General features: G+C 43.8%; 1 protein-coding gene across 6 annotated transcripts in view; it reads right to left on the bottom strand.

Moving 5' to 3' along the window:
• Window positions 1-27,259, bottom strand: part of ADAD1 (adenosine deaminase domain containing 1) — a 2,301,686-nt gene that overhangs the window by 1,169,649 nt on the left and 1,104,778 nt on the right. For 5 of the 6 annotated variants that reach the window (XM_044061675.1, XM_044061674.1, XM_044061676.1 and 2 more), the window contains one exon: window positions 5,275-5,397. The exons of the other annotated variant lie outside the window; for it this stretch is intronic. In XM_044061675.1, coding sequence (XP_043917610.1) covers window positions 5,275-5,397 — 123 coding nt within the window. The remainder of the gene's footprint in view (window positions 1-5,274; window positions 5,398-27,259) is intronic. 6 annotated transcript variants of the gene reach the window in all.

The following is a 27,259-nucleotide window of genomic DNA, read 5'->3' on the forward strand; positions in this document are numbered from 1 at the left end:
TTCCGCCAGTCTTTACTTCATTTTACCCTCTGATTTCTGCAGTTTTGTTAGTTCATCTGAATGGCTATTTAAACCATCTATTTTTTCAGCCTTTCATCGCTTGATTTTATATATTCCTTCAGTATGTCACTTACTGTAACTGAATGCATTTGATATATTTTTTCCACTAAATTACTGGATGCAATCTGCTCTACTAAAAGTGAAACTAGAATTGTGTTTTATTGCATTTTATTTTCAACAAGGGCCTTGCCAGCAAAAGCATTTCAGTTTATTTTTTCTTCAACAAAATTTCTTTCTTGCTGGCATCCAATACTAACCATTAACTGAATTTTACCCAAACTCATAGCCGGCCTTAGGCATAGGCCAACTAGGCGGCCGCCTAGGGCGCCACTGTAGCAGGGGTGCTTTCCCAGTATTTACTTGGTGTAGGTAGACCAGGATGGGGGCACCGTGGAGCCCTTTTGCCTAGGGCACCAGTTAACCTAAGGCCGCTCCTGCCCAAACTAATGACTGTTAATAGCTTAACAATTTCTCAGTTTTCTCACTGAAAAACTAAACAAAAGACTGCTCAGTGTATAGCCATCATGGAAGTCTCAAGTCAAAGTAAATCAACTTTTTGTGGAGAGGGATCACCCAAGCTGCAGGCAGGGCAGACCAAAAGCTTTTTAAAGGATTCCTTCCTCAGGGGAGTTGGAGTCTGTGGGCTAAGATCTCCCTCATTAGTAAAAAAAAAAAAAAAAAAAAAAAAAATTCTTGAAAAGCGAGGTCTTCTGGAGGGGATTGTGGGGACCCCCTCTCAGTCAAGTTCTGTGACTGGGATGGAAGACTGCTGGACAGTCTATGTGTAGTCTCTTGCACATCATCTTTCTCAGTCCATTAGAAGGGAGTCATCTCAGCACTCTGGGCAGGACTCTTCCTCAGAACTTTGAAATCTCAGCAAATACTTTGGTACCAGGTCCTGCTGGGACAGAAATGGACAAACCAAGTCCACAAACTAGATGGTATCAATGGGCAGGGCAGATGCTAACATATGCCTGCTCCACTCCAATCTATAGGCTTTCCTTTGTTCTGGTCCACCTGTCAGTGAAAGCAGTGACAAAACCACCAGAAATGATAATGGCCGTGTTGTCACAGTCACTGAAACCAGAGTCGGTCACTCTAAGGCACCAAGGTCATGCTGCTAAATGCTAGGAATCTAAACATGAAAATGGACTCATTGTAAGCTTTCCTAACCCTGGAAAATGCTGACATCTGTGCAGTCACAGAAACCTGGTTCAAAGCTGGGGATAGCACCCCCAGCCTTACCTGGTTTCTCATCCTAGCATACATTCAGACCCCAAACTGTGAAGAGTAAAGCCAAAGGCAATGGAGTTTCAATATACAATAAAGACATACACATCTCCAGGCGGGTCAAACAGTGTTACGTACAGGAGACAGTTAACCACTGACAAGACCCCTATTCAAATCATAGCTAGCTACCGACCCAATCCACCTATTTGGACCTGTTCAAATCTATTAAGATTCAGCCCTTTACCCTGAACATGGGTGACTAACTTCCCAAACACAGATTGGAAGAACTACTCATGCCAGAACACAAATGCCCAGAGATTCCTTGATTTTGTCAATGCAAATGCCTTGGAACAGCTAGTCGATACCCCTACCAGAGGTGATATCTTAGACTTAGTATTAACCAACATGAGTAACCACTGCAGAATCCCTACAATATCATCCTCCCTGGTAAGATCCGACCACAAAGCGGTCACTTTCAAATTCACCATCTCCCCCAACCCCACTCTAGCTAAGATCAGACATAAAAAAACATCTCCAAAGCCAATTACAGCCTCCTGAAGGATGGTATAAACAGCTTCACTGCCCCCTCCCCCTCTGTAGGAACTGGACCAATATCCAAAACTTTATATAGATGTATGGAATCAGGAATACCCGACTGAACTAAATCATCCTCTGTAAGGAAGAGTAAACCTGTCTGGTGGACATCTGCAATAAATAAACTCTATAACAAAAGGAAAAAAAAATTGCTGTCCAGGAAAAGAAGGAGTAGGCACCCAATTGAAAGCAATGTCTCCTTAGCCTGAACAAGCAAATAAGAGCACTAGTGAAATCCTCCAAAGCAAACTTTGAGTCCAAATTGGCCACATCCACTAGAGACTATCATAAGGCCTTCTCAAATGTCTGCAACCTCAACGAAAGAGCACAGATCTGTTCAGAACTGGTGGTTAAGGACACTACATATACAAATGTTGTAGATATAACAAACTTACTGGCTGACAGATTCAGCAAAAACTTTACCCTTCTGTCCCCCCCCCATCAGTAAATCAGGACATCCCTCCAGTACCTGCCCCTTTCCTGCTTATATCTAGGGAAGAGGTCATCACTGCTCTCTCAAAGGCAAAAAATACAGCCTCCATGGGACCCGATAACATCCCAGGCTGCATCATACGCGAACTTAGGCAGGAACTTGTAGCACCATTAAGCACCCTATTCAACCAAAGCCTGAGTACTGGCTTCATCCCAGCTGAGTGGAGGACAGCAACTGCCATCCCTTTACACAAAGGTGGAGCGTCCACCAATCCGGGAAATTATAGACCCATCAGCCTAACTAACCTGATCTGCAAGGCCATGGAACAGATTATCATGGACCTCATTAACAAGGACACTGGCAACCTCAAAACACTTGATCCCACAGAGTTTGGCTTCATCAAGGGGAGGTCATTTCTGTTAAATTTGGTCGACATCTTTGAGACGGTCACCAAAGCCATGGACGAGGGGAAGACGGTGCACACCGCCAATCTTGACCTGGCCAAAGCCTTCAACACTATTCCCCACTCGGGCATAATAAACTCTCTCAACTAGGCATCAATCCATATGTTACCAGATGGGTAGCAAACTGGCTCACTGATAGAACTCACCTAGTCAAAATAAGGGAAGTAACCTCGAGCAGTAGACCCATAACAAGCGGCATTACCCCAGGGTTCGGTCTTGGGGCCTCTGTTATTCAGGACATACTTTTCTGAGGTGCAGGCCAATACCAGTGGGCTATGGCTGACCAAGTTTGCAGATGACTGCAAGCTAGGTGCTCTCATCAATTCTCCTATTGATGTGGACATCTTCCAAGAGGGTCTCACTCAGACAAATGACTGGTGCCAGAAACATGGCCTCAAGCTGAATACCACAAAATGCATCATCATCCCCTTTGGGAACAGTGACGTCCCCATAAATTAACACATTAATAACGTCCTAAGCACGCAATCAGTCGTGAGGGATTTGGGCACCCAGGTTGATAGCAACCTGACTTTTGATCACCATGTTGCTTCCGTTGTACGGAAAAGCCTTCTACATGGCCCACTATGGCCCACCTCATAAGTAAAGGTATCTCATCCAGGGATGGGAAGGTCATAACATCTCTGTATTCTTCCCTTATAAGGCCCATTACTGAGTATAACACCCCTTTCAGCATGTACCTCACAAAGCACATGCAGCAGCTGGAGAGACCACACAGGTTCCTCACCAGGAGAATCCAGGGCCTCAAAAATCTACCATACACAGACAGGCTAAATGCCCTCTCCCTCTACTCAGTTTCATACAGACTCCTCAGAGGTGACCTCTGTCTGGCATACAAGGTGATCACAGACCCCACCTTGATGAGACTGCTGCATATCCGCAAGTCAAGCTTCACTCGAGTAACCTGCACACACGGCCTCAACCTAGTCTGTGACATTAACAAGACTTGTTGGCAGGACATATTTGTGTCCCAGAGACTCCCCCATCTATGGAATAGACTTCCTCTCCACATCAAGCAGAGTACCTATTTACCCCTTTTTAAGTGCAACCTGGATAACTGGATGAGAAACAGAAAATGTACCCCTGGGATTCCACCCCTGTCCCTGCTGGACAGACACATCATGTGATGATTTGTTTAAACATGGGCTAAACTCTTGGCTAGGCTTATAAGGGCCTCAAGGCCAATAACCTAGTAACCTCCTATGATAAGTGTCAAGGCTAAAATAGGGCTGGTGCTGAGGAGGCTTTTCACACGGAAGACTCAAAGGGTGTCAATGACAATCTCTGTACCAAGCTATTAACCTGAAGACCTTGGTCTTAGTGCTGCATAAATAGAACAATCACAGTTGGTGCCACTGAGAACAGTACAATATCCCACATTTAACTCCAATATTCAAAGTGCCAAGACCAGGCCTAGGGTAGGAGCAGTAGAGGAAGAGGGAAATAGTTATTCTCTAGCATTTCTTGAGACCAAGGCAGAAAATAGGATACCAAGTTCTAAATGGGCCTTGACAAAGACCTACATCATTTTGCCCCACATATATTAAAGTTGATGCCCTATGTCAACTCACAAGACCTAAAAGAAAGAGTTGAGGAAAATCTTAGGACGTGAAATGTTTAGATAAAAAGGAGCTACCACGTCAACCCTTGGAGCAGAGTCAGAAGGTCCTGCCAATTCTGGTGTAACATCCATTTTGAGAATCTTAGCAGGATAATGCCTATATCCATGGGTATATCTTCCTGCAGTCTCCTTCCCTTTCTCCTACTTCATATCGTTTTATTTGCTCTGCTGTGATTAGTCTTAAAGTTTGTCCCTTCTCTCCAACAAAGTGCGCAAGCAAAGTATTTAATTTCTTCCAGATAACTGAGCCAACCCCAGGCACACGACACAAAAGTCACGAGTGTCCGGGGGGATCTTGCACCCACATTTGGTACATTTCTTAAACCTAGACTCCTTGTCCCTATCTATTCTATCTAAAATATGCAAACAACAGTCAAAACCAAATCAAATCAGTACACTGACAAATGCTATGAAAGAACTTAGTAGAAAGGCAGCAACACTAAGGCTTTAGGAAATGACTATATTGTCAATATTAAGTATGTAGTAAAGGAAGGGAAAGTACTTAATGTGGTGGACAGCAGAACTGCCTGCCGCAGAAAAGACCCAAGGACAACAGGGAATGGAGAAGTTTAATAAAGCTGCAAAAGGCGAGAAACTATAAAACACTGGCAAGAAAAGTGAGCAAACTGCAAATTACGAAAAAACTATAAGGGAAAGAAGCACTTATCTCCACTGAATAGGATGAAAAATGCTCTCAAAAATGAAGCATTTCAGCAAACATTCCAGCCTGTACCCTCACCTTTTAGGACAAATGGATAATGTAAACAAGACTACCTATTTTGAAATAATGTAAGTAATAACATGTAGATTAATGCAGCATTTTAGGCTGCACTTAGTAGGAATATCAGTCTTACCTGTTTCAACTACAAATGCAGCTAATGAACTTCCACAGCTTTCATATTCAGGGTGCTTTTCAACCAGATTACCAAAAGTTACCTTGACACATTGTAAAATTTTTCCATCCAAATGTGTTCTCACTTAGGAAAGAAACAAAACTGTCATATTGGCTCTTGTAACAATATTTACATTGCAAATAGCTATAATTCTAAAAATAAAATCATACACTATCAAAACTATTAAGTGCTTAAAGTTCTGCTAAATACAGCTGGCTTACTTTTAACATACACAGTTAACTGTGAAATATATCAGTCAGACATTCATTGTGACAGATGAAAGTAGTACTTCTTTGCTTATGAATACGTTTTATGGGAGGTATTTATTCTTGCGCATCTTAAACTGTCATTAGTATACAATTCTCAGCAGCAGCCATGAGGTAGCTCTTGAACATGGTTAAGACAGTAATACAGAGATCAAGTGGTCTACATGCATGAGATTTCTGGAATGGAGAAATTCTCAAAGCAAGCTCTGGAAACAGCCACACCACTATGACTGCAGCTTCAACTAATAAGGGAACAATTTAATGGCAAAAGATGAAACAGTTGGCAATCCACTTCGGAAAGGTTTGATTGGCCACTCCAATAAAAGCTGTTCCGTCTTGTCAAACTCATTCACATCTGTTTCACATAAATCTAAGCCAGCAATGTACATCCAGGGGTGTGAAGAACTCCCTCCTGCACAGGTTTCTAACCTGGAAAAAAAACAGGGCAATGAACAGACTAGCTTACAGACAACCTGAAAAAGTACAGTTTTGTACCTACCATAAATGTAGATGTTCGAAGATCCACATTGCTGCAGTCCTTACACTTGGGTAGTCCGCTGTCCTCGGTCGGCCCGAATATCAAAGTATAAGGCTGACGTCGGTCAAGGCGCATTAGACTGACATCAGGACGTCAGGGTACAAATGCGCATGACCGACGTCATATCCTCAGTCTTTTCTTGCCCCAGATGTCAGAAGACCCTAAAAAGAAAGGTCAAAACCAAAAGACAGCAAACAACTAACCAACCACCCTTGCACTAATAATATGTACAATATATACAATATACACAATATTTACAATCCAACCCACACAACCGCCTCTAACTACAGAGGGAAGGAGGGAGGGTATTGGACTGCAGCAATGTGGATCTTGAACATCTACATTTATGGTAGGTACAAAACTGTACTATGTTCTTCATCTCACATTGCTGCAGTCCTTACACTTGGGTAGAATCCCAAAGCAGAGGTAAGGGAGGATGGCAAAACTATAAAGAAGCAGGAGCTGCCAAAATGCCCTGTAAAATAGCAGTGGCAAAACCAGCCCTAGATTTAGAGTAAAGTGGAAGGTGATAATGCTTAGAGAAAGTATGCACTGAACTCCAAGTAGCTGCCTCCAAAATATCTTTAGTTGCCACCCCTTAAAAAGCTGTCAAGTGGCAGTAGCCCTAGTGGAATGAGGCCTAATCCCAGCTGGAATCTCCTTGCCATGATGGGAATAACAGAAAGCAATGCAAAACCCAATCCACTTAGAAATAGTTTGTTTTGACACAGGCTTGCCCTGAGAACCCAAAGCAAAAGAAACAAATAACTGCTGAGACTGCCTGAACCCTTTAGTTCTGCTCAAATAATATCGCAACTGCCTGTGTACATCTAAAGTGTGCAAAATCTTTTCCCCTTTATTTTGGGGATTTGCATAAAAAGTAGGCAAATGAATAGTTTGGTTTAAAGCCACACTAGAAACCACTTTAGGCATAAAGGAAGGATTAGTACGTAAAGATACCCTATCCTTATGGAAAATTAAGAAAGGCTCAACCGCCATAAGGGCCTGCAATTCAGAAACCCTTCTTGCAGAGGTAATGGCCAACAAAAAAGCAGTCTTCCATGATAAATATTTCAACTCGGTAGTAGCTGCAGGCTCAAAAGGTTGTAGAGTAAGTTTCTCCAACACAAAATTGAGATCCCAAGCAGGAGTAGGAGCTCTTGGGGTCTTATATTCTTTGCCCCTCTAAGAAATTGCTTGAACAAAGGATGAGAAAACAATGGTGGGTCACAGTCATAGTGAGCCGAAATTGCTGCAGCATGAACCTTAATAGAAGAGAAAGACAAACCTTTGTCCAGTAACTCAGTAAGATATTGAAGAGCCACACTTAAATTAGGCTCAGAAACATCAAAATCCTTTGCTGCACTCCAAAATAAAAATCTCTTCCATTTATCTGCGTACACTTTCCTTGTACTAGGCCTTCTAGCTTCCAAAATAACATTCAAAACTTGCTGTGGAAGTTGAGACCCTCTATGGTTCAAAACAGAATATGCCAGGCTGTTAGGTGAAGAGAGTGAAGCTTGACATTGAGTAAATGACTGTCCTCCTGAGACAACAGGTGTGGAATCGAAGGCAAAGGCCATGGAGGCTCCCGTACCAGACTTCTCAGTAATGGGTACCAGTGCTGTCGAGGCCAATCTGGAGCTATTAAAATCATCTTTGGCTTGTCCTGTCTGACCTTTAGAAGTACCTTTGGGAGAAGAGGCAGAGGTGGAAAGGCATACACATGAAGATTGCTCCAATTGAAAGAAAGAGCATCCACTTTCCAAGCTGTGGGATGAAACCTTTTCATGCAAAACTTTGGCAGCTGGTGGTTTAGTGGAGAAGCGAACAGATCTATATCTGGAGTTCCCCATGACACACTCAATTTCTGAAATACATGAGGATCCAATTTCCACTCGTGGGGATCCATAATTCGTCTGCTCAACACATCTGCTAAGGAGTTCTGTGCTCCCGGCAGAAACCTTGCCTGAAGATTTAGCTGTAAACTGAGAGCAGTCTCCCACAAAATCATTGCTTGCCTGCATAGAGGATAAGAATGCGTTCCCCCTTGCTTGTTGATGTACCACATGACAGTTGTGTTGTCTGTTAGAATCAACACCTGCCCTGGAAGAAGTAAATCCTTGAAAGCTATTAATGCAAACTGGACTGCTAACATCTCCTTCAAGTTGATATGTAGATGTTGTAGTCTGGCAGGCCACTTGTCTTGTATCCACTTTCCATTTAGATGAGCTCCCAAGCTTTGTCTGAGACATCTGTCGTTAGAATCTGACTCGCCTCTGGCCGGGTCACAGAGAGTCCCTTGTTTAGGTGACATTCCTGAGCCCACCACAAAAACTCCTTTTGAATGCAAGGTATTATCTGAATGACAGTGTCCAGATCCTGGCAGTGCTGTGTCCATACATTTTTGAGATACCATTGTAGCTTCCTCATATGCAGTTTGGCATTGGGAAGCACCAGAATACAAGATGCCATGAACCCTAAGGCTTGAAGGACTGTCCTTGCAGTCAGCCTGGACTGATGAGACAATTGATGAAAGTAAAGGGAAAGATTCTTTTGTTTGTCCGGGGTCAAAAAGGCCATCTGGGATGCTGTATTCAGTCTTACACCCAGAAAGCACATGTCCTGAGAGGGTACTAGACTGGACTTTATTTCGTTCACAGAATACCCCAGGCATCTTAGCACTGCTATCACATATTCCAAATGATGAAGAAGCTCGTCCTTCCTTGAGCCAGAATCAGGCAATCGTCCAAATAAGGATAGATCTGTATTCCTTTTAGCCTGAAGAAAGCTATCACTGGAGCCAGAACTTTCGTGAACACTCTGCCCGGAGTAGATAAGCCAAAGGGCAATGCAGAGAACTGATAATGAGAAGTCCCAGCCCAAAAACGCAGATACTTCCTGCAACTCAGTCTGATAGGAACATGAAGGTAAGCCTCCTTGAGATCCAAAGTTACCATCCAATGATCTTTGCCCAGCAGAGGTAAAAGCTGTTGTAACGTCAACATTTTGAACTTGGGAATGTCCAGATAAGTGTTGAGGATAGATAAATCCAAAATTGGTCTCCACGTGTTCCCCTTCTTTGGTACTAGGAACAGGCGAGAATAAAATCCTAGGCCCACTTCTGGCATAGGGACCGGCTGTATGGCCCCTATTTGAAGTAGCAGAGAAATTTGTTTGTGAGCCTCTATTCTTTGCTGAGGAGGAACGTCTGGCATGCCTTTGAAAGGAGGCAAGGTATGGAAATAAAACCTGTAACCTTGGTGTATGATATCCAATACCCATCTGTCTTGGGTAATTAAACTCCAATTTTCCTTGAAAAGTGCCAACCTTCCTCCCAAAGGTGCTGCCAGACGAGAAGGCTCTGGCAGCTGAAAAGGTAGGTCATTGGGTCTGTTTACGAAAGGACTGACCCCTGCCCTCACCGAAGACTGTGCAGGTGAACTCCCTGTTCTAGGCCTGAAAGAGCCCTGAGCTCTGCCCCTACCACGTCTAGATCTACCCCTAGACTGGGAATCATAAGAAGGATACATCCACCCCTTGGTAGGCCAATTTCTACTAAACTTCGGAGGCTGAACCTGCAAAAAATCTTTAACAGTCTGCATAGACTTAGCCTTGTCTTCCATTTTCTTTAAGACTGCCTCAACAGGTGAACCAAACAACACATCAGATTGTAAAGGAGCATCTAAAATCCTTGTCTTAACATGGTCAGATAAATTCTGATCCCTCAGCCAGGCGTGCCTGCGAAGAACTGACCCAGTGGCAGCCACCCTAGACGAGGCCTGTACAGCATCAAAACCACACTGCAAAGAATGCTTACCCACCTGTTCAGAAACATGTACTAAATCTTGTAACTCTTTACACTCAATACCTTCCGCCAGAGCATCTACCTTAGACTTCAATTGAGAAAGTAGATAGTTTTGGTATTTCAACATGTGAAACTGGCAATTCAAAGCCCTCATAGCTAGGGTGGAAGAAGTATAGACTTTCTTTCCCCATCTATCCAAGGCCCTGGCCTCTTTATCTGGAGGAACCGGATTTTTAACAACAGAAGCCTTAACACCCTTAGGCCCCTGACTAACAGTTTCTGGGTCCGCCCTAGGACTCTTAAAAAGATACTTATGAGCTTCAGGCACCCTGTAATACCTAACCGGTTTAACAGGAGCAGGAGGCAAAGAATCAGGATTAAGAGAAGCCTCTGCAAACACATCTTCCACAACATCCAGAACAGGAGGTATAGCCAAAGGCCTATGCTGGGGTAATTACAAAGATTCCCTAAGCCTTTTCCTGGAATCAGAGAAGTCCTGACCTTCCCACTTAAAATGCTCCCTCATGGAATGAAGAGTCTCTGAAAAGAAAAATCCTCAGGAGGAGAAGCAGGAGGAGTAGAATCATCCACATCAGAATCAGAATAAGGAGAATACTCCTGCAAGTCTTCAGCCGAAGACTCTGAAACATCCGAAGCCTGCTCAAAACTCCCCAACTCAGGTTCCACCCTAGGTCTCTTATCAGGAGGGGGCAAAGAACCTCTAATCAAAGTAATCAAATCTTCTGCCATTTTAAGCATATGCTTCTTGGGCACAGATCCTGAAGAACTAGGAGTGACACCAACTGAAGCTAAACCTGGCCTGCCTCTGGGAGAAGCCTTGGAAACAGAAGGAGAGGGCCTAACCACCCTAGGAAGGGAGGGGAGTACAGTAACCTGAGAAGCCCCTTCAGCCTGACCTGCCTCCTGAGAAGCCACATCCTGCAATAACAAAGTCTCCCCCTGGGACTCCAGAGAAACCTCCGGCGGAACCACCGGCTCCACCGACACCTCTAAAGAACCGGCGTCCGCACGGACGACTCTTCTTGCCTGGGCTTAGCTGCTTTATCCTTGCGCTTCTTGAAGAAGCGGACGCCGGAGCATCCGACGGCATATTATAATTGCACCGCTTCAAGACTAACCTGGCACAATCTAACCTTCTCTTAATAGTGCGCTTATTGAATCTAGCACAAAGCGACACCCAACAACGCCGTGCTCAGGCCCTAAACAAGGAATACACAAAGTATGATAATCTCTATGCGGTATCTGTTTCCCACAAGAAATACAGTTATTCACTTTTTCTGACATCCGGTAAACCACTGAGGCAAGAAAAACTAAAATATTCCCCAACGGGTACTTAGCCAACTTTGACTCGGTCTGAAACTCCGAATTCGAAAAATTTCAGAACGCCGAACGGCACTTGCAACGCTGCTTCTGCATCGGACCATGCGGCAAAAAAGACTGAGGATATGACGTCGGTCATGCGCATTTGTACCCTGACGTCCTGATGTCAGTCTAATGCGCCTTGACCGACGTCAGCCTTATACTTTGATATTCGGGCCGACCGAGGACAGCGGACTACCCAAGTGTAAGGACTGCAGCAATGTGAGATGAAGAACATCCACTCTTGGGAGTAGTAGTGGATTAGTCCTGTGAGACATCCAATCCCTGTGAAAAGACCAACTAATTTATAGTTGCGTAAGAACTTAGCATAACAGTAGGTATCTGACTCAGTTACAGCATTCACTACCTATGCGGCGATATCACTGCTAAAGAAAGTATCCTATCAAGTATACAGAACAACTGGCCAGTATACCAAAACTTAGGCATCTTCCAGTTTCCCAATATGTCTGATGTATGTCTCATGCATGAGAATGCAAATCGGTATTTAAGGGATATACAGGCACAAGAAGCCTAAAGAGTTGTTTCTTACCACAGACCCAAAGTGTACAGGCAAAAGAGCAATGATAACCCAACAATAAACCAAAAAATATATATATATATATATATATATATATATATATATATACACACACACACTCACACACACACACACACACACACACATACACAATACAAAGAATGAGGGTAGGAGCTCATACTTTAACAGTGATCCAAATGAACATCTACTGTCATGGTAAGTTCTTACACAACTGCGATATCTTTCTTGATTCCTGTTGCGATATTCACTACATACGGGAAGATTCTCAAAGCTTATTAAAAAGAATGGGGGGAGGGGAGTAGAGGAACTGGAGTCCAGAATTTAATGAAGTTCAGATCTGGCAAAGTCCTACATCTGGAAAACGCATCTATCTTATAGTATTTAGTAAAGGTGTGGAAGGATGAGCCAGGTAGTTGCTTTTCAAATAAATCTAGAGTCCAGACCTTCGAAAAAAAATTGTGGATGCAAATCCACGAGACATCAGCTTTAACCTGATCTGAAGGAGATCTCCCCCAGGAGGAATAATAAAAAGAAACAGTCATGGCAATTCGTTTAGAAATGGTTTACTTTGAGAAATAATTACTACGCTTCCTATCTTGAAAGGAAGCAAACAGTTCAGTTTTTCTGATAAATTTTGTCAAGACAGAAAAAAGAAGCTATGTACTCACCATAACATTCCATATGTGTTGTCTATCTCGCCTTCATTCTGTACTGGTTGGGTTCGGAACCGAACCTTGAGTCCGACTCGGCCTTATACAAAAGCTTGAGGTCTTAAACTAGCTTGTGGTTGATACCCTAATCCCATGATGCTCTAGGAAACTCCCCAGATCTTGTTTGCTGGTATAATAATACAAGTACATAAATAAACTTACTACTTTAAGAGCTATGAAGAAAGTCAGAGAACCTTAGTCACCAAATGAATCAACTCGGTACTCCAAAAGCCAAAGGCTGGGGGAAGGAGGGTGGGAAGCAAGAATGAAGGTGAGCTGGACAATACACATGGAACGTTATGGTGAGTACATAACTACTTTATGTGATGTTGCCCTATTTTGCCTTCATTCTCTACTGGTTGGGACAGCGTCCCTAGCACCATCTTTCTTGGGTGACTCAAGGGAGAATATTCTTCAGAACAGTGGACCCAAAAGAGGCCCCGTCCCTGGAGGACAAATCAACATTGTAATGAGTAATACATTTACGAGGCCTTGGCCATGTTGCTGCAGTACAAACAGTATCAATCGTCAGTTTAGCCCAAAAGACAGAAGAGGTAGCTATAGCTCTGATAGAATTACCTCTTACTTTGTCGGGAAGTTGTTTGTTCTGAGATTTGTAGGTGAATGTAATACAATCTGATAGCCATCTGGAAAGAGTGATCTTAGTAAGTGGAGCACCTTTCTTGTAGTCTGTGAAGGACACAAACAATTGGTCAGTCTTTCTAAAGTCCTTCGTTCTATGCAAGTAGAAACATAATTGTCTATGTACATCTAGTTGATGTAGCATATATTCTGTCTTACTGCCATAGCTGGGGGAAAAAACATGGCAAGTCTATGGATTGGTTTAAGTTAGATTCGGAACATACTTTAGGTAGAAAGGACGGGTTTGTTCGTAGAGACACTCTGTCTTTGTGGAAGAGCATATAGGGGGGTTTAATAGACAATGCTTGTAACTCCGAAACTCTCCTCGCTGAAGTGATAGCTATTAAAATAGTTGTCCTCCAGGTCAAAAACTTCAGATCACAGGATGATGCAGGCTCAAAAGGGGGAAGAATCATACAGGACAACACAAAATTCAGGTCCCATAGTGCTAGAGGTGGTTTAATGGGTGGTCTTAATAGAATGGTTCCCCTCAGGAAAGCTTTGCGAAGTCTGTGGGACATCACGTTCGCCCCCAATTCACCTATACAAAAGTTTGAGATCGCTGCTAATTGAACATGAATGGTAGCTGCAGCCGCACCCCCTCATGAAATAGTTTTGCCAAGAACTCCAGTATGGAAGGTATAGGGACAGAGAAAGGATCAATATGATTACTAAAGGCCCAGGAGGAAAATCTCTTCCATTTGCTGATGTACAATTTTGTCATTGAAGCCTTATGAGATGAAATAAAGATATGCTTCATTGAAGGGGAAAGGTCAGGTAGCCTGGCTACGTTTAGAATCGGAGCGGTCAGGCTGTCAACTTGACGGTTTGAAGAGATGGATGGTGCATTCCCAATGCACGAGTCAGAAGGTCTGGAACAGAGTCCAGAATCCAAGGCTCCTCCTGCAGATGAGGCCAAAGTAAGGTAAACCAGATTTGATGAGGCCAGTAAGGAGTGACAAGTATCAAGGTCCTTCCCAAATCGCTGGCTTTCTGAAGAACTTTGGGTATCAATGGGAAGGCATAGAGGAGACCCAGAGGCCAATCATGTACAAGTGCATCCCTTGGTGATTCCCCCGAAGGGGGGGATTAGGGCAAGATAGCTGCTGCATTTGGCGTTCATGGACGTGGCAAAAAATCGCAACAAGGCTGGACCCATTTGTGGAAAATCATTTGCGCCATCTCTTGTTTTGGGGACCACTTGTGAGGCATCAGAATCACCCTGCTGAGTTTGTCCACTATCATGGTGGATTTCCCCAGGACATGCATTGCTATCAGAAAGCATTGGGAGGAGGCCGCAAACTGCCATACTCTCAGGGCCTCCGACAAAGGGGGTAAGATCTGGTTCCTCCTTGTTTGTTTATATACCACGCGACCGACATTGTTGTCTGTTTGTAATGCAATACTTCCTAACAGAAGAGAGTCTTGGAATGGCTTGCAACTCTAAAAGCACCACTGATCTCTAGGACATCAATGTGCAAGTAGGCCTCGTGATCCTGCCAAGTGCCATGGACTGTCCTTCCCTGATAATGCCCCCCTCACCCTACTGGGAAGTGTTTGTGGTCACTGTGGCTAAAGGCTGCGGAAGAACAAAGGGACAACCTAAAGTCGCATGAGTGGAGTGAAGCCACCAACGAAGGCCTTTCCTGCAAGATTTTGTTATGATTTGGTGGGACATGGGTAGTTCCTGCATGGACCACTGAGTGAACAGCAGCCAATGTAGAATCCTCATGTGGAGCCGTGCCAATGGAATCAAGTTTACTGCTGCTGCCATGGTCCTTAATACTTTCAGGACTGTTCTTGCTTGAACCTTCCTCTTGAAAAGTAGGTTTATGACCTGATGCTGAAGGACTTGTACCCTTTCTGGGGGAAGCTTTACCATTATTTGTGTAGTATCTAAGTGTTCTCCTATAAAAATGATACATTGAGATGGCAATAAGGCAGATTTTTCGCAATTTATTCTGATCCCTAAATGAGAACAGAGCTTTAGTGTGGTGCTCCTTGCTTTTATTAGTAGATGATTGGTGATGGCAGTTAGGAGCCAGTCGTCTAGGTACGGAAACACTCAAAACCCTATACGTCTCAGATGAGCCATGACTACTGCCATACATTTGAACACACTGGGGGCTGTAGTGAGACCAAAGGGCAGAGCTTGAAACTGGTAGTGAGTGGCTCCCAGCCAAAAGCGCAAATAACTTCTGGATCGCCTATCCATTTTTATGTGGTAGTACGCATCCTGGAGGTCTATAGAACACATCCAATCATCTTGTCCCAGAAAGGGGAGTACTGACTGCAGTGTTACCATCTGCCTTTTTTATTGATTTGTTTAATTTGCTGAGATCCAGGATGGGTCTCCAGTCCCTTGTTTTCTTTGGAACTAAAAAGAATCTTGAGTAGGTTTCGGATCCTGTTTGGTCTGCGGGGACTGTTTGGATGACTCTTTTGTCTAGCAACTTTTGTATTTCTAGAGTTGCTTATTCCCTTTGACTGGGTGGAATGTCCGGGATAATTTTTATGTTTGGGATGGGGGAAAGAAAAGTGTATGGAGTAACCTCTGGATACGATGCTTTGTACCCATTTGTCTTTTATTTTTAGCCAGGTTTCTGGGCACAAAGATAAGCAATTCCCAACTGCCTCCAGAGATGGACAGGCAGGCCTCCTTTCAGGAGCGCTGGAAGGGCTTGCCAAAGAAGTCCCCTGTCACACTGATTTTGCGGATCCCCTCTGCCACATGGTCGGTGCCTTGCATTACTAATTCCCCCTCTGCCCCTACGGGAAAACTCACCATGTATGTCCTGAAAAAAAACACTGGGATTTTCAAAACCACATTTTTCCTCCCTTTTGACCTTTTGAATAAAGTCTAGAAGGCAGGGAAAAATGGACTCCTACGGCAGAGTTTTTTTCCTTCTTGTTCACACCTGGTTAGTGTGTCTTTGACTTTAGGCCTGAACAAAGATGAGCCATCGAAAGGGGCATTAAGAAAGGAAGATTTAAAGGGCTCCGCAAGTCACATAAGTGCATCCAGGAATGCCTCCTTAGGGAAATTCCTGAACCTGCTGCCCTACTCACTCCATCAGCTGCATAAGAAATGAGTCTCAGGGAGGAGTTTACCACTGAATTCAAGGTGGTGAGATGGGAAGAAAATTTTTCTGTTACCCCCCTCAGCTACTGAACCCCCGAGAGCATCTCCTAGTTCCTTCAGGAAATCTCTCTGCAATCTGGTAAAACAGGTGATATAATTCAGGTACCCGAGCACAAAAGTTGCTGAAGAAAAGGTGCGCTTTCTGTATCTGTCCATCGTACGAGGCTCTGTTCGGTGGATGGACAGAACAAGACGTCCCTGACAGTTCCTTTTTGGTGACCGCAGCCGCCACCACCATAACATCTACTGGGACACCTTTTGTAATGACGTTTTTATCAGTGGGGGATGTAATGAATTTATTTGGCCTCCTAGGGACATGCTCCACTGAGTCTGGAGACTCCCATGCCTTTCGACAAACTAGGTCCATCAGTTCATCAAAAGGCAGAGACATCCAAATGGTGGAAGTGGGAGACCCAAAGACCTTCAGGTGGACAGACTCCTTTCAGAAGGGTTGATAGGCTTCCAGCCACCTCTCTGCTTAAGTACTTCTAGGATGTCTGCAAACGAGACATCCTCAGAGGGTGACCGTGGGGACCCTTCTGACTCATCAAGGTCTGTGTCAGATCTGACTGACTCCTCTGGAGAGCCCAAATGCTTCCTCTTACATAGTCTCCTATAAGGGACCTCTTCAGAGGGATATTCTGGAGAGGTTTCGGAAAAGAGGGTTTCACACAATGGGGCATCCTGAGGACTAGAGTCTCAGTGTCTCTGTGGATGCAGTGGTGCCTTTTGGGTAGGAATGATTGGACCAGAGAGTGGAGCTGCCCGTGGGGACAGTGCTCTCATCACTTCAAAGCCCCCCCCCCGCCACTGATCCGAGGAAGCTCCTGGCTCTGAAGAATCGGAAGGCATGCCCCAAACCGGGGGGGGGGGGGTCGACTCCGAGGCTGATGTAGGAGCCGAGCCCACCCGTGCCAAGGCCCTGAGAGAAAAGTTTGGATCTGAAAAATGTCCGATTGTCCTCCCCAGACTCAACCGGAGAGCATCGGCTCCTAAACTCCCAAGTTCAGATGGAACCGAAGCTGTTGTAGTTGGGGCCGAAGATCCTAGAATAGGTCTTAGCTCTGAAGGTTCCACTATGATCAAATCCATACATTCCGGCTTCGAAGTCCCGAGTCAGATCATGGAAGAATCGATAGTGACAGGGCAGGCTTAGTGGGTTTTGAAACCCTCTGGGTTGGCTATGACAAAAGTTTGGCAAGCCACGGTATCCTCAAAAGTCACCGCACTATGTGATCCACATCATCATCTGAAAGGCTTCTGGAGGATTGAGTGGAGGGAGCAGGAGATCTGGAACCTTGTAGGATTGGGGGTCTCAACGTTGGAGAAACCGGTTCCAGTTCTGGGGACCAGCTCTGAACTTGAAACCAACGGTTTCGACATTGAAGGAGCCGAGGTGGAAGGCTTCTCGGGTCCGACAGGCTTCTGGTCTGATGAGGATATTTTTTGAACTTTTTAGCCGGCTCAGACAGAGTCTCGATGAAGCAGAAGATCCTTTACCTGATCTTTCAGATTTTGAAGAAGGGGAAGAGGTCTGTTTGGAAGGACTCTGACCTTCTCCTATAGCTTCTGAAAAGGAAGTCTTCAATAACCCGATAAGAATCAACTTATTCTTCCTTTCAGGAAGAACCCTCTGGCTAAAGGAATGGCAAATGGCACAAGATTATTGGCGGTGTACGGCTCCAAGGCAGTACACACACACAGTATGACTGTCAGTCACAGACATTTTCTGACTGCATTTTGTACATTTCTTAAAACCTGAGGGTTTAGCATCTTTGGGCTGTTTTGACATCTTAACAGCAAAAAAACAAGTCAGCACTACAACTACTATATATAAAAGACTAAACACACTAAGGGAAAAGCCCTCTAACTTAAACGAGCTAGCTTAATTAAAGAGAAAATCAACTAAAATATAACAGCTCTTTAACAAACGAGCTTAACAAGAATTATCTAAAAACACACTAAGGGTAAAAGCCCTCTAACTTAAATGGGCTAAACAGCCCTTTAATTAACTTTAAACAGCTCTCTAACAACAAGCTTGTCAAGAAATTATTTTAAACACATGCTAAGGGAAAGCCGGGATAGAGTAGGCCTTGAAATAAACGGCAGCCATCTATCAACAAGGTAGTAACCACAGGAAAACTGCTTAAAGGTTAACTAATCCCAAAGGGAGAAAAAAAACTAGCAATTTTAACAAGAAAAAACAATTGGAAAGAATTCACTTAGCCAGAGCAAGTGTGAAGCACCCAATTATGTTTAGTGGCAAACGAGATCTGGGAAGTTTCCTAGAGCATCGTGGGATAGGGTGTCAACCACGAGCTAGTTGAAGACCTCGAGGTTTTGTATAGGGCCGAGTTGGAACAGAGGATCGGTTCCGAACCCAACAAGTACAGAATGAAGGTGAGATAAGACATCACATCAAAAGTTATGCACTCACAATAAAGCTAGATCTATATTGTCTTCTGTCCTTCTCAACCATTGGGTACATCAGATCTGGAACCATCAAAGTTTAGACTCTTATATCCAAGACTCGGGCTCCTCCTCTCTACTCATAATTCTTTACCATACTCACAGTTCCTCAGATTGAGTTTGCCTACCAGTACCAAGGAGACATGCCTATACTATATAAAAAAAGAGAGAAAATTATATCGGATGCAAACAATGAGTCCCACACTGTAAAAAATACAAAGCTCTGGACAGGTCCCAGACAGTCAATTGAGAGCCACACATGTGACAACATAGAAGGGGTAAGGAAGGAGGGAAGGCGGAGATGGACAGAAAACATCACTATGGATACAGTGTTATGGTGAGTACATAACTTTCGTAACTGATGTTGTCTTTCCCAGTCATCTCAACTACTGGGAGAGTCCCCAGCTGCTAAGAATTCCAGAAGGCCTCATGGAAGGATATCTTGGAGAATGATGGATCCAAATGAATCCCAGGACCAACACTGCAGGTCCAGCATTAGAAAAAGTAGCTGCACCACAAATGTCAATGGGCCCTCTAGGAAAGAAAGTTGCAGACATTGCAACTACATCAGTAGAATGAGATTTAGGTTTGTGACGTAAAGACTGTTTGCTGGCTTTGTAGACAAAGCAAATACAATCTGATAGCCACCTGGAGTGCGTGACCATGGATACATTATCTCGCAATTTAGCCTTAGAAAAATAAAGTATTATTAGATTTCCAAAAATTCTTGTCATGATGTAAATAAAATGAGCATTCGATAAATGCAAGATATTGTCTCCTTTGCTTGAAAAATTAGGAAAGAAAATTGGCAAATTAATTGCCTGATTTAGAGCAGGTTCCAAAGCCACCTTAGGAAGACAGGACTTGTCTGAGTATGGATCAAAGTATCCTTCTGCAACTTTCCTTCCTGAAGTATCAGGGTAAAAAAGCTGCTGCACTTAGCATTGTGAGGGTATCAAAAAGATCATAGCAAGGCAGGCCCCAGAGGCTGGTCTATCTCCAGAAGTGCCATAATCAGAGCCCTAAAATTTGTAGAACCACAACTGTCTACCTATATCCCAGAATCTAAAGGAACCATAGCCCTCTTGGTTCCAGAACAATCTATGAGAGGGTGGAAAACCAGATGCCCATAACAGACAGGCTTATGCCCTTTTGTTCACCTCTGGCAAGTGTTTAACTTTGGCTCCACAGAGAAATGATTCATCATAAGGTGCATTTGAAAAGGACATTTTGAATTTCTCTGCAAAGTCAGACACATGCATCCAGGAGTGTTGACATAAAGCAATGCTGGTGCCTGCTACTCAGAAAGTGCCACCATCCACCTTTGATAGAATGTGTATAGACACATTTGATATAGACTGCAAGGTAGTGAGCTGAGTCTTCATGGTCTTGCAGACATCTGCAGGAAAGGCATCCGAGAGAGACTCGGACAGTTCCATACTAAAGTCTCTCTAGAAAGTGGTTAAATGAGCAAAATACATCAGTGCATGTAACACAAACAGGCAAAAATGCAAGTCCACTTTCCAAACCCATCCAAAGCTTCAGACTCACTGCTAGAGGAGGGACAGTCGAGTTCTCTTCAGACAGCTCTATCTTAGTGGCCGCTGCAACCACAATGGCATCTACAGCGGGACTCTTGCTCCAATGCAGTCCCTCAAGGAAACCAAGATCTTATGAGGTTTTTGTTGGAAATGCTCCACCACATCCAGCTCCTTCCATGCCTACTGCAATACCAAATCAATCAATCAACTTGTCAGCAGGCGACACCACCCAGGAAAAAGATGAGCCAGCTCTGAAAGCCTCAAGGAATAATGATTCTTCCTACGAGGTGCATCTCTGGACAGTTCCCCTCGATGTCTCAATAATTCCAGTACGTCTCCAAAGCACATGTTCCAAAGGGGATCTTGGGGAACCATCCTCTTTCTCAAAATTAGTATCTTGGTGTGGGACTTCTGAGGGAGGTACAAATGCCTCCTCTTGCAAAAATGCATCCTATGTCCCTCAGTGGTGGGGGGACTCTGGGGAAGGCTTGGAAGCAGAAGAGGGCCTCACCTCATGAGTTTCCTCCAGATGTAAGGGAGGTAACTGTCCCTGTTGAACAGGATGAAGCAAAAAGGGGACTGTCGAAGTTAGAAGTCTAAGCTGAAACCAGATTTGAAGAGAGACTCCCTAAAATCCCAAGTAAACAAAGAGGTACCTCCTGAGATCCGAACTGACTCCAAGGCAAGCACTGGAGACGTGCGGATCCACAGCAGATGTTTCTACAGGGAGGGACAGATTAGAAAGTCCCATATTCAACCCTGAACACAGTGCACTGACATCAGCCTCTCGGCTATGAGACCCCTCAAGATCTGACACCAAAATCAATCAAATAAGGGACATTGTCAAGGTTGAAGCAGATCAAGGTACCATGTCTGATATAGGCAAACCATGGGAAAAGTACAGTTGTGTACAATGTTGACCATAACAGTAGATCCTCACTGTTGCAGTATTCTTCACCCTTGGGACATCCTGCTGAGGATAGCTAAATGTCTGGCCATCATACCAAGCCTTAACATCTTTTGTGTGCTGTACATCAGATGCATGTCTTAAGTGCAAGGTGTAAGGTAAATCTGTGGCACATGAAGTCATAATTCTCAAAAATGAAGTGCCCAGAAGAACCACAGCAACCATAGAGGGAAGCAATAATATGTACATCCAAGGAAGGGATGTACTCGGCCAGAAGGAAAGCAACAGAAAGCAAGAAGTGGTAGAAGGGAGGGACAAAATACTGTAACAGTGAGAGACAGAACATTTACTGTTAGGCTATGACCTTACACAATTGTACTATGTCTTTCCTTATCACTGCTGTAGTATTCTTCACAGTTGGAATACAAAAACTATTGGAAATTGGGGGAGGAGGAGGAAGCCACAGAAGAGACCTCCGAAAACCCATGATGGTTGGTTATGGCAAAACACACCATGGCCCTAGAAATGACATCCAACTTGTAAAGTTTGATGAAACTGTGAACAGAAGACAAAGTAGCAGCTTCTAAGATGGATCTAGTATCCCAACCCTTGAAAAAGCACCAAAAGAGGCCACTGTCTTGGTAGAATGAGCACAAACAAAAGAAAACTGCTTGCCATGAAAAGAATAGCAAGAAGAAATGGCCTTACAAACCCAGAAGGAGATGGTCTGCTTAAACACTGCCAAACACAATCCTGGCATGAAAGGAGACAAAAAACTGCTCATATTTCTGGATATGTTTTGTCTTGTCTAACAATATCTATCGGTGCTATCTATGTAAATCTAAGATGTGCAGAACCCTTCCACTAAGATTCTGTGGAAAAGGGGAAAAAAGAAGGAATATGAATAGACTGGTTCAAGGGCAAATCATTAACCACCTTGGGCACAAAAGAAACACCCTATCCTTGTGAAAAAACAAAAAAGATGGAATTGCCCTGAATGCTTGAAGTTAAGAGGTCCTCTTGGCAGAGCTAAGAGCCACCAGCAATACAGTCTTCCAAGTACAGTGTTGTAGAGAAGAGGAAACTGCAGGTTCAAAAAGGGGCAGAATTTCTCAACAAAATTAAGGTACCAAGAGGCTAAACATGAAGGATGCCGTTCAGAAATTGTTTGACTTCAAACCTACAAGCCAGTGGTGGATTCAGAGGCAGACAGGTGGAAATGGCTAACAAATGAAATGTAAGAGACAAATATGCTAATCCAAAACTGAACAAATTCACTCAAAAAAGAAAAGGCCCGCAGGAATACCTATAGAAAAAGGGTCCAGGTAATGCTTGAGACACCAAATAGGAAAATCTCCTCAAGTCACAGGATTTTCTGGCCTCTAGCAAAACCCAAAGTACATCCTCAGAAAATTGGTGACTAACAGGAATCAAAACTCAATCACCCAGTGTCAACTGAAGGGTAGGTAAGTGAGGGTGAATAAGCGATCCCTTGTCTTGTGAGGGAAAATCCATCCTGTGAGGTAATTTGTCATAACCGCCTCTGGCTAGATGAAATAGAAGGAGGAACCAGTGCTGTCTGGACCAAAAGCAGTTACCAGCAAGATTTTGAACCCGTCCCACATGATCTTGTGCCGGACATTTGGTTGTAGAGGAATATGGGGGATAGCCATACAGAAGCATCCCCTTCCAAGAAAGGCATGGCACTCACCTTCCAAGCCAGAGGGGACTTTGGCACTCAAACTGAACTGGAGGTGGTGTCTTCACAGGGGAGGCAAAAGATCTACTTGAAGTGTAACCTACCAATGTAGTGTCCAGAAACACCTCCCCATGAAGCATCCATTCATGAGGATTTGTCCTGGACCCACAAGATTGTGTTCTGAAAGAATGTACACCACCCGAAGAACCAAATGATAGCAGACTGCAAAATCCCAAGCCTGAAGACCCAGGCCGCAAAGGTGGTAAGATTTTGTGCCCCCTTGTTTGTTGATGTACTACATAACTGTAGTATTGTCTGTAAAAACCTTTAAAGGACCTGGAACCCAAAAGGAGTGAAAAGACCTAGAAACCAAGAAGCAGTGTCCTCATCTCCTTTGTGTTGAAAGGGTCTGCTAGTTGTTGATGGGACCAAAGACTCTGGACTCTGAGGTTGGTGTAGAAGTTTCACCAACCTTGATCAGAAGCATTCCTGTACAGCACCTGAGTAGGGAGAGGAACCTGAAAAGGCTGACCTGGATTCAGGGGAAATTTGGTGAATCCACTTGCTGAGTCTTAGCTTGAGACAAGACAAGAGAGGAACCAGGTATGTCAGAGGATGGCAGTACTGGAGCCAAACAGTCCTAAGACACCACTGAAAGTTACTCGTGTGGAGTTTGGCAAAGGGAACCATGGGAATGGTAGATGCCATACACCCCAGAACACAGAGAAATTCCTTGCAGAAAGGTCTAGAAGAGGTAAAAGAGACTGGAAATAAGCAGTCAAAGGAGCGACCTTGGGAGGTGGAAGGCAAGCCAACATTGAAACAGTCTCAATCCTGCAACCCAGGAATACTTGGTCCTGAGAGGGTCAACATAGACGTTTTTGAGATAGAGGGTGATCTCCACACTGTATAGAAGAATGGCGAAGTATAGATACTGAAGCAGGGAATGCTGACAGAGGGATTTTTTTTGTTTGTCCCCAAGTAAGGGAATATCTGAATTTCTTTAAGTTTGCAGAAGGCTACCACAGTGTCCAGACATTTGGTAAAGACATTCAAAGAAGTAGAAAGAACAAACGACAAAGCACAGAACTGATGAGAGGAAGAAAAGGATAAGTGTAAAAAATTGCTGAATACACGCCTAATAGGAATATGAAGGTAAGGGTCCTTCAAAAGCAGGGATACCAGAAAAACTTCAAGAAGCAACAGAAGGAAAAGTGTCGGATGAGACAACATCTTGAAAAAGGGAACCTTGAGAAAGGTGTTAAGACACAGGTCTAGAATGGGCCTTCATGACCTCTCCTTCCTGGAAACCAAAAACATCCTGGAATAAAAACATGTTCCCTGCTGAGACAATGAGCAGACTGGATGGTTCCTTGTACCACCTTATGCTGAAGAACTAAAGGAAGATGTGGGACCTGACAAAGACATGGCTGAGGAAGGGACTTTCAGACTAAAAAAATCCTTATCAGAAGGCAAAAGCTTGAAAGAGGGCAGCAACTTGGATGGTTTATCAGTGGCTACAGAAATAACAGCAGGATCAGGAAGGGCTTGTATACAAAAATGTATGAGCTTCAGAAGCTACAGAACTTGTGTGGTATCTTAGGAACAAGAGGCTAATAATGAGGGTCCTAAGAAGCTGCAGTAAAAGTATCAAAAAGGACATTCAGCACTGGAGGGACTGCAAAAGATCAAGGAAAATCTATTTGCAAAGGTTCATCGTGCCTTTCTTCAATGTAAGAAACTGGTAACACTTAAAGTGTTCCATCGTACAAACTACCATATTCCCAAAGGACAATTCTTCCATAGGAGAATCAGGGGAAAGGGAATTCTCTTCTTCAGACCCCATGGCACGGTAATAGTAGATCTGAGAAGATTAAGCCAATGACTCTTCACTGGAGTCTATTTATCAGAGGAATCAGAGTCCCTAGGATGTTTGGAAGGAGTAGACGATCAGGAAACAGAAGCAGGAACAGAATCCTTGAGGGGGCTTAACAGCCTAAGAGCACTGAACAGTTCCAGAGTAAAATCCCATAATTCTTTGTTGGGATCCTTAACAAAAGGGTCTTCTGCTTCTTTTTCAAAGAAATAGCAGCTTTAACAAATTTAAGTGGTTCAGATTCATGATTAGATTCAATGAGGGTAGCAGTCACCTCTTCCATAACAAGTATCCGAAGAACTCTCCTAGGCGCCTCCAAAATAATCAGCCAAGGTTCCACCTCCATCTGCACCACATGAACGCACAGCCTCAGTGGGAGTGCAGGTAGACAGCTCTGGGTCTGCTTCCAAATGGGTGTCAGCCTCTAAATGGGCCACTGCACAGGGAGGGGATGTTGGCACCAGATAGCCCATGGGTTCTTCATCCAACCCAATGGAGATGTATGGTGTAGGCAAGACAGCAGCAGGATCAGAACACCCCTTTTTGGCTTTCTTCTTAAATGGCAGCTGAATATCTTACAGCAGGCAGATTAAGTCATGGTACCCTGAGCCAAAAGCTTCAAATGCTGGTTCTCCAAACAGAGAGAAAGACGACAGACAACTGCAGTGTGTCTTAGGAACAAATGCCTGGCAAATCCCACACTGTATATGGTCGTGTGTAGTACCCAAACAAAAAAAGCACTTTTTGTTTACCTTTATGGGGAATGTGCCTCCCACACTCACATTTCCCCTTCCTGGACGATATGTAAACTAAAGTAAAAAGAAGAAAAGAGAAAGGAAGGAAGAGTCCAATGGGGCATTTATCTTTAGTAGACAAGGCAGTTGAGCTTACTCAGTGAATGGCTTTAAGACCAAATTCAAAGGCAGCGTTCAGACTGGGGGCAAAGAAGCTGTAAGGATTAGGTGCTCATATGTCACATATGTATCTTATGCCTTGCACGTAGGACATATATCTGATGAGCAGTGCCCGAAAGGTGTAAAGGCTTTTGGTATGCTGGTGGATGGCTATCCTAAGCAGGATATCCCAAGAGTGAATAATACTGCAACAGTGATAATGAACATTGCTCTGCTCTCTGATCACCAAATCCAAAGTTAGTACTGGAAAAGGAGAAACTAGAAAAGGGGTTGTCAGGGCAGGAAAGTGCAGGGAAGACTGCCCATTAACTTGGGTAACATCAGCTTCTGACAGGGGGTGACATCAGCTTCCAATAGGCTCCTTGACTACCATATGGACCTGAAGGAAGATGCCACCGAAAGAGGCCTGGAGAATCAGTGAGATGATCTCTCGAAGAAAAAGTGGACGGATCCAGGGGCTAGCCACCTCTGGAGAAAAACAAAGGAGGAGTGGGAGATTGGATCCTTATCAGTTCCAAGAGAGAAATAAGATCAGACAATCTTGGAATCTTAACAAATAGACCCAGATGGCCAGGAGATCTCTTCCTGAACTTGTCTTTCGTTTTCCCTTTTTCTTCTTCCCTTCCTATTGTTGGACACTGAAGAGTAAAGTGAGAATTAAGTTCTAGTGGAAGAAATAACCATTATACAATCCACTAAGTGAATAAAAAATAAATGTTGGGTACTTACCATAACCATAGATCCATGTTGTCCGTCTCTGTTTGGTTTAAGTAAAAATGAAAAAAAAAATGGTAAACTGCCTTAAAAAACGACCAATAAATCCAAAAAGAAGGCACTGATAAGGCAGGCTGGCTATCAGTCAAGAAATATTTATTGACACCAGAGCACATGGACAGAAAAATGATAACATCCACACAAACGCTTTAACTGTTTTCACAGCGTTTTCATCTTAAAACTTCATCAGATGAGCATACCAACAGTTAAAATCTTAATATATACATAATTTAAAAACCCAAAAGCCAATCAGATCAACTGAATAATTAAAGGCAGCCCAAAAATAAAAGGAACAGTGCATTTCTAACTAGTTCCATAAAATCACTGTATAAAAATCATAGGTTCATACTAGGCTATCTGCCCTGGGGCACTTATAAGCCTAGCCCGATTGTGTTTGGCTTACGCCACCCCTTGATTTGAGTATAATGTGCCCTTTTTAAAGTTTAGTTTACTGTGCCTCTGTCTAATAGTGACACGGGAGTAATCCCCGGGACAAACCTACGATCCCCCATCCACTCATCAAGATTCTTCTTGAAGAGAGTCAGTGAGGTTGCTCTGCCTAACATGAACTGGAATTCTATTACAGAGCGAAGGGAGCCTCTGGGTTATGAAATTGTCCCTCCAGCATGTTCCATTTATTTCTGTGCTGAGGTTCAAGTCCCTCGAGCGCGTGGCACTAAGGCATTTAGATTTACTGAGGTGGAGCATGTCCATTAATTCT

This window comes from Protopterus annectens, chromosome 2.part0 (assembly GCF_019279795.1).
Source record: "Protopterus annectens isolate FY-2018-M chromosome 2.part0, PAN1.0, whole genome shotgun sequence".
Classification (NCBI taxonomy): Eukaryota; Metazoa; Chordata; order Ceratodontiformes; family Protopteridae; genus Protopterus; species Protopterus annectens.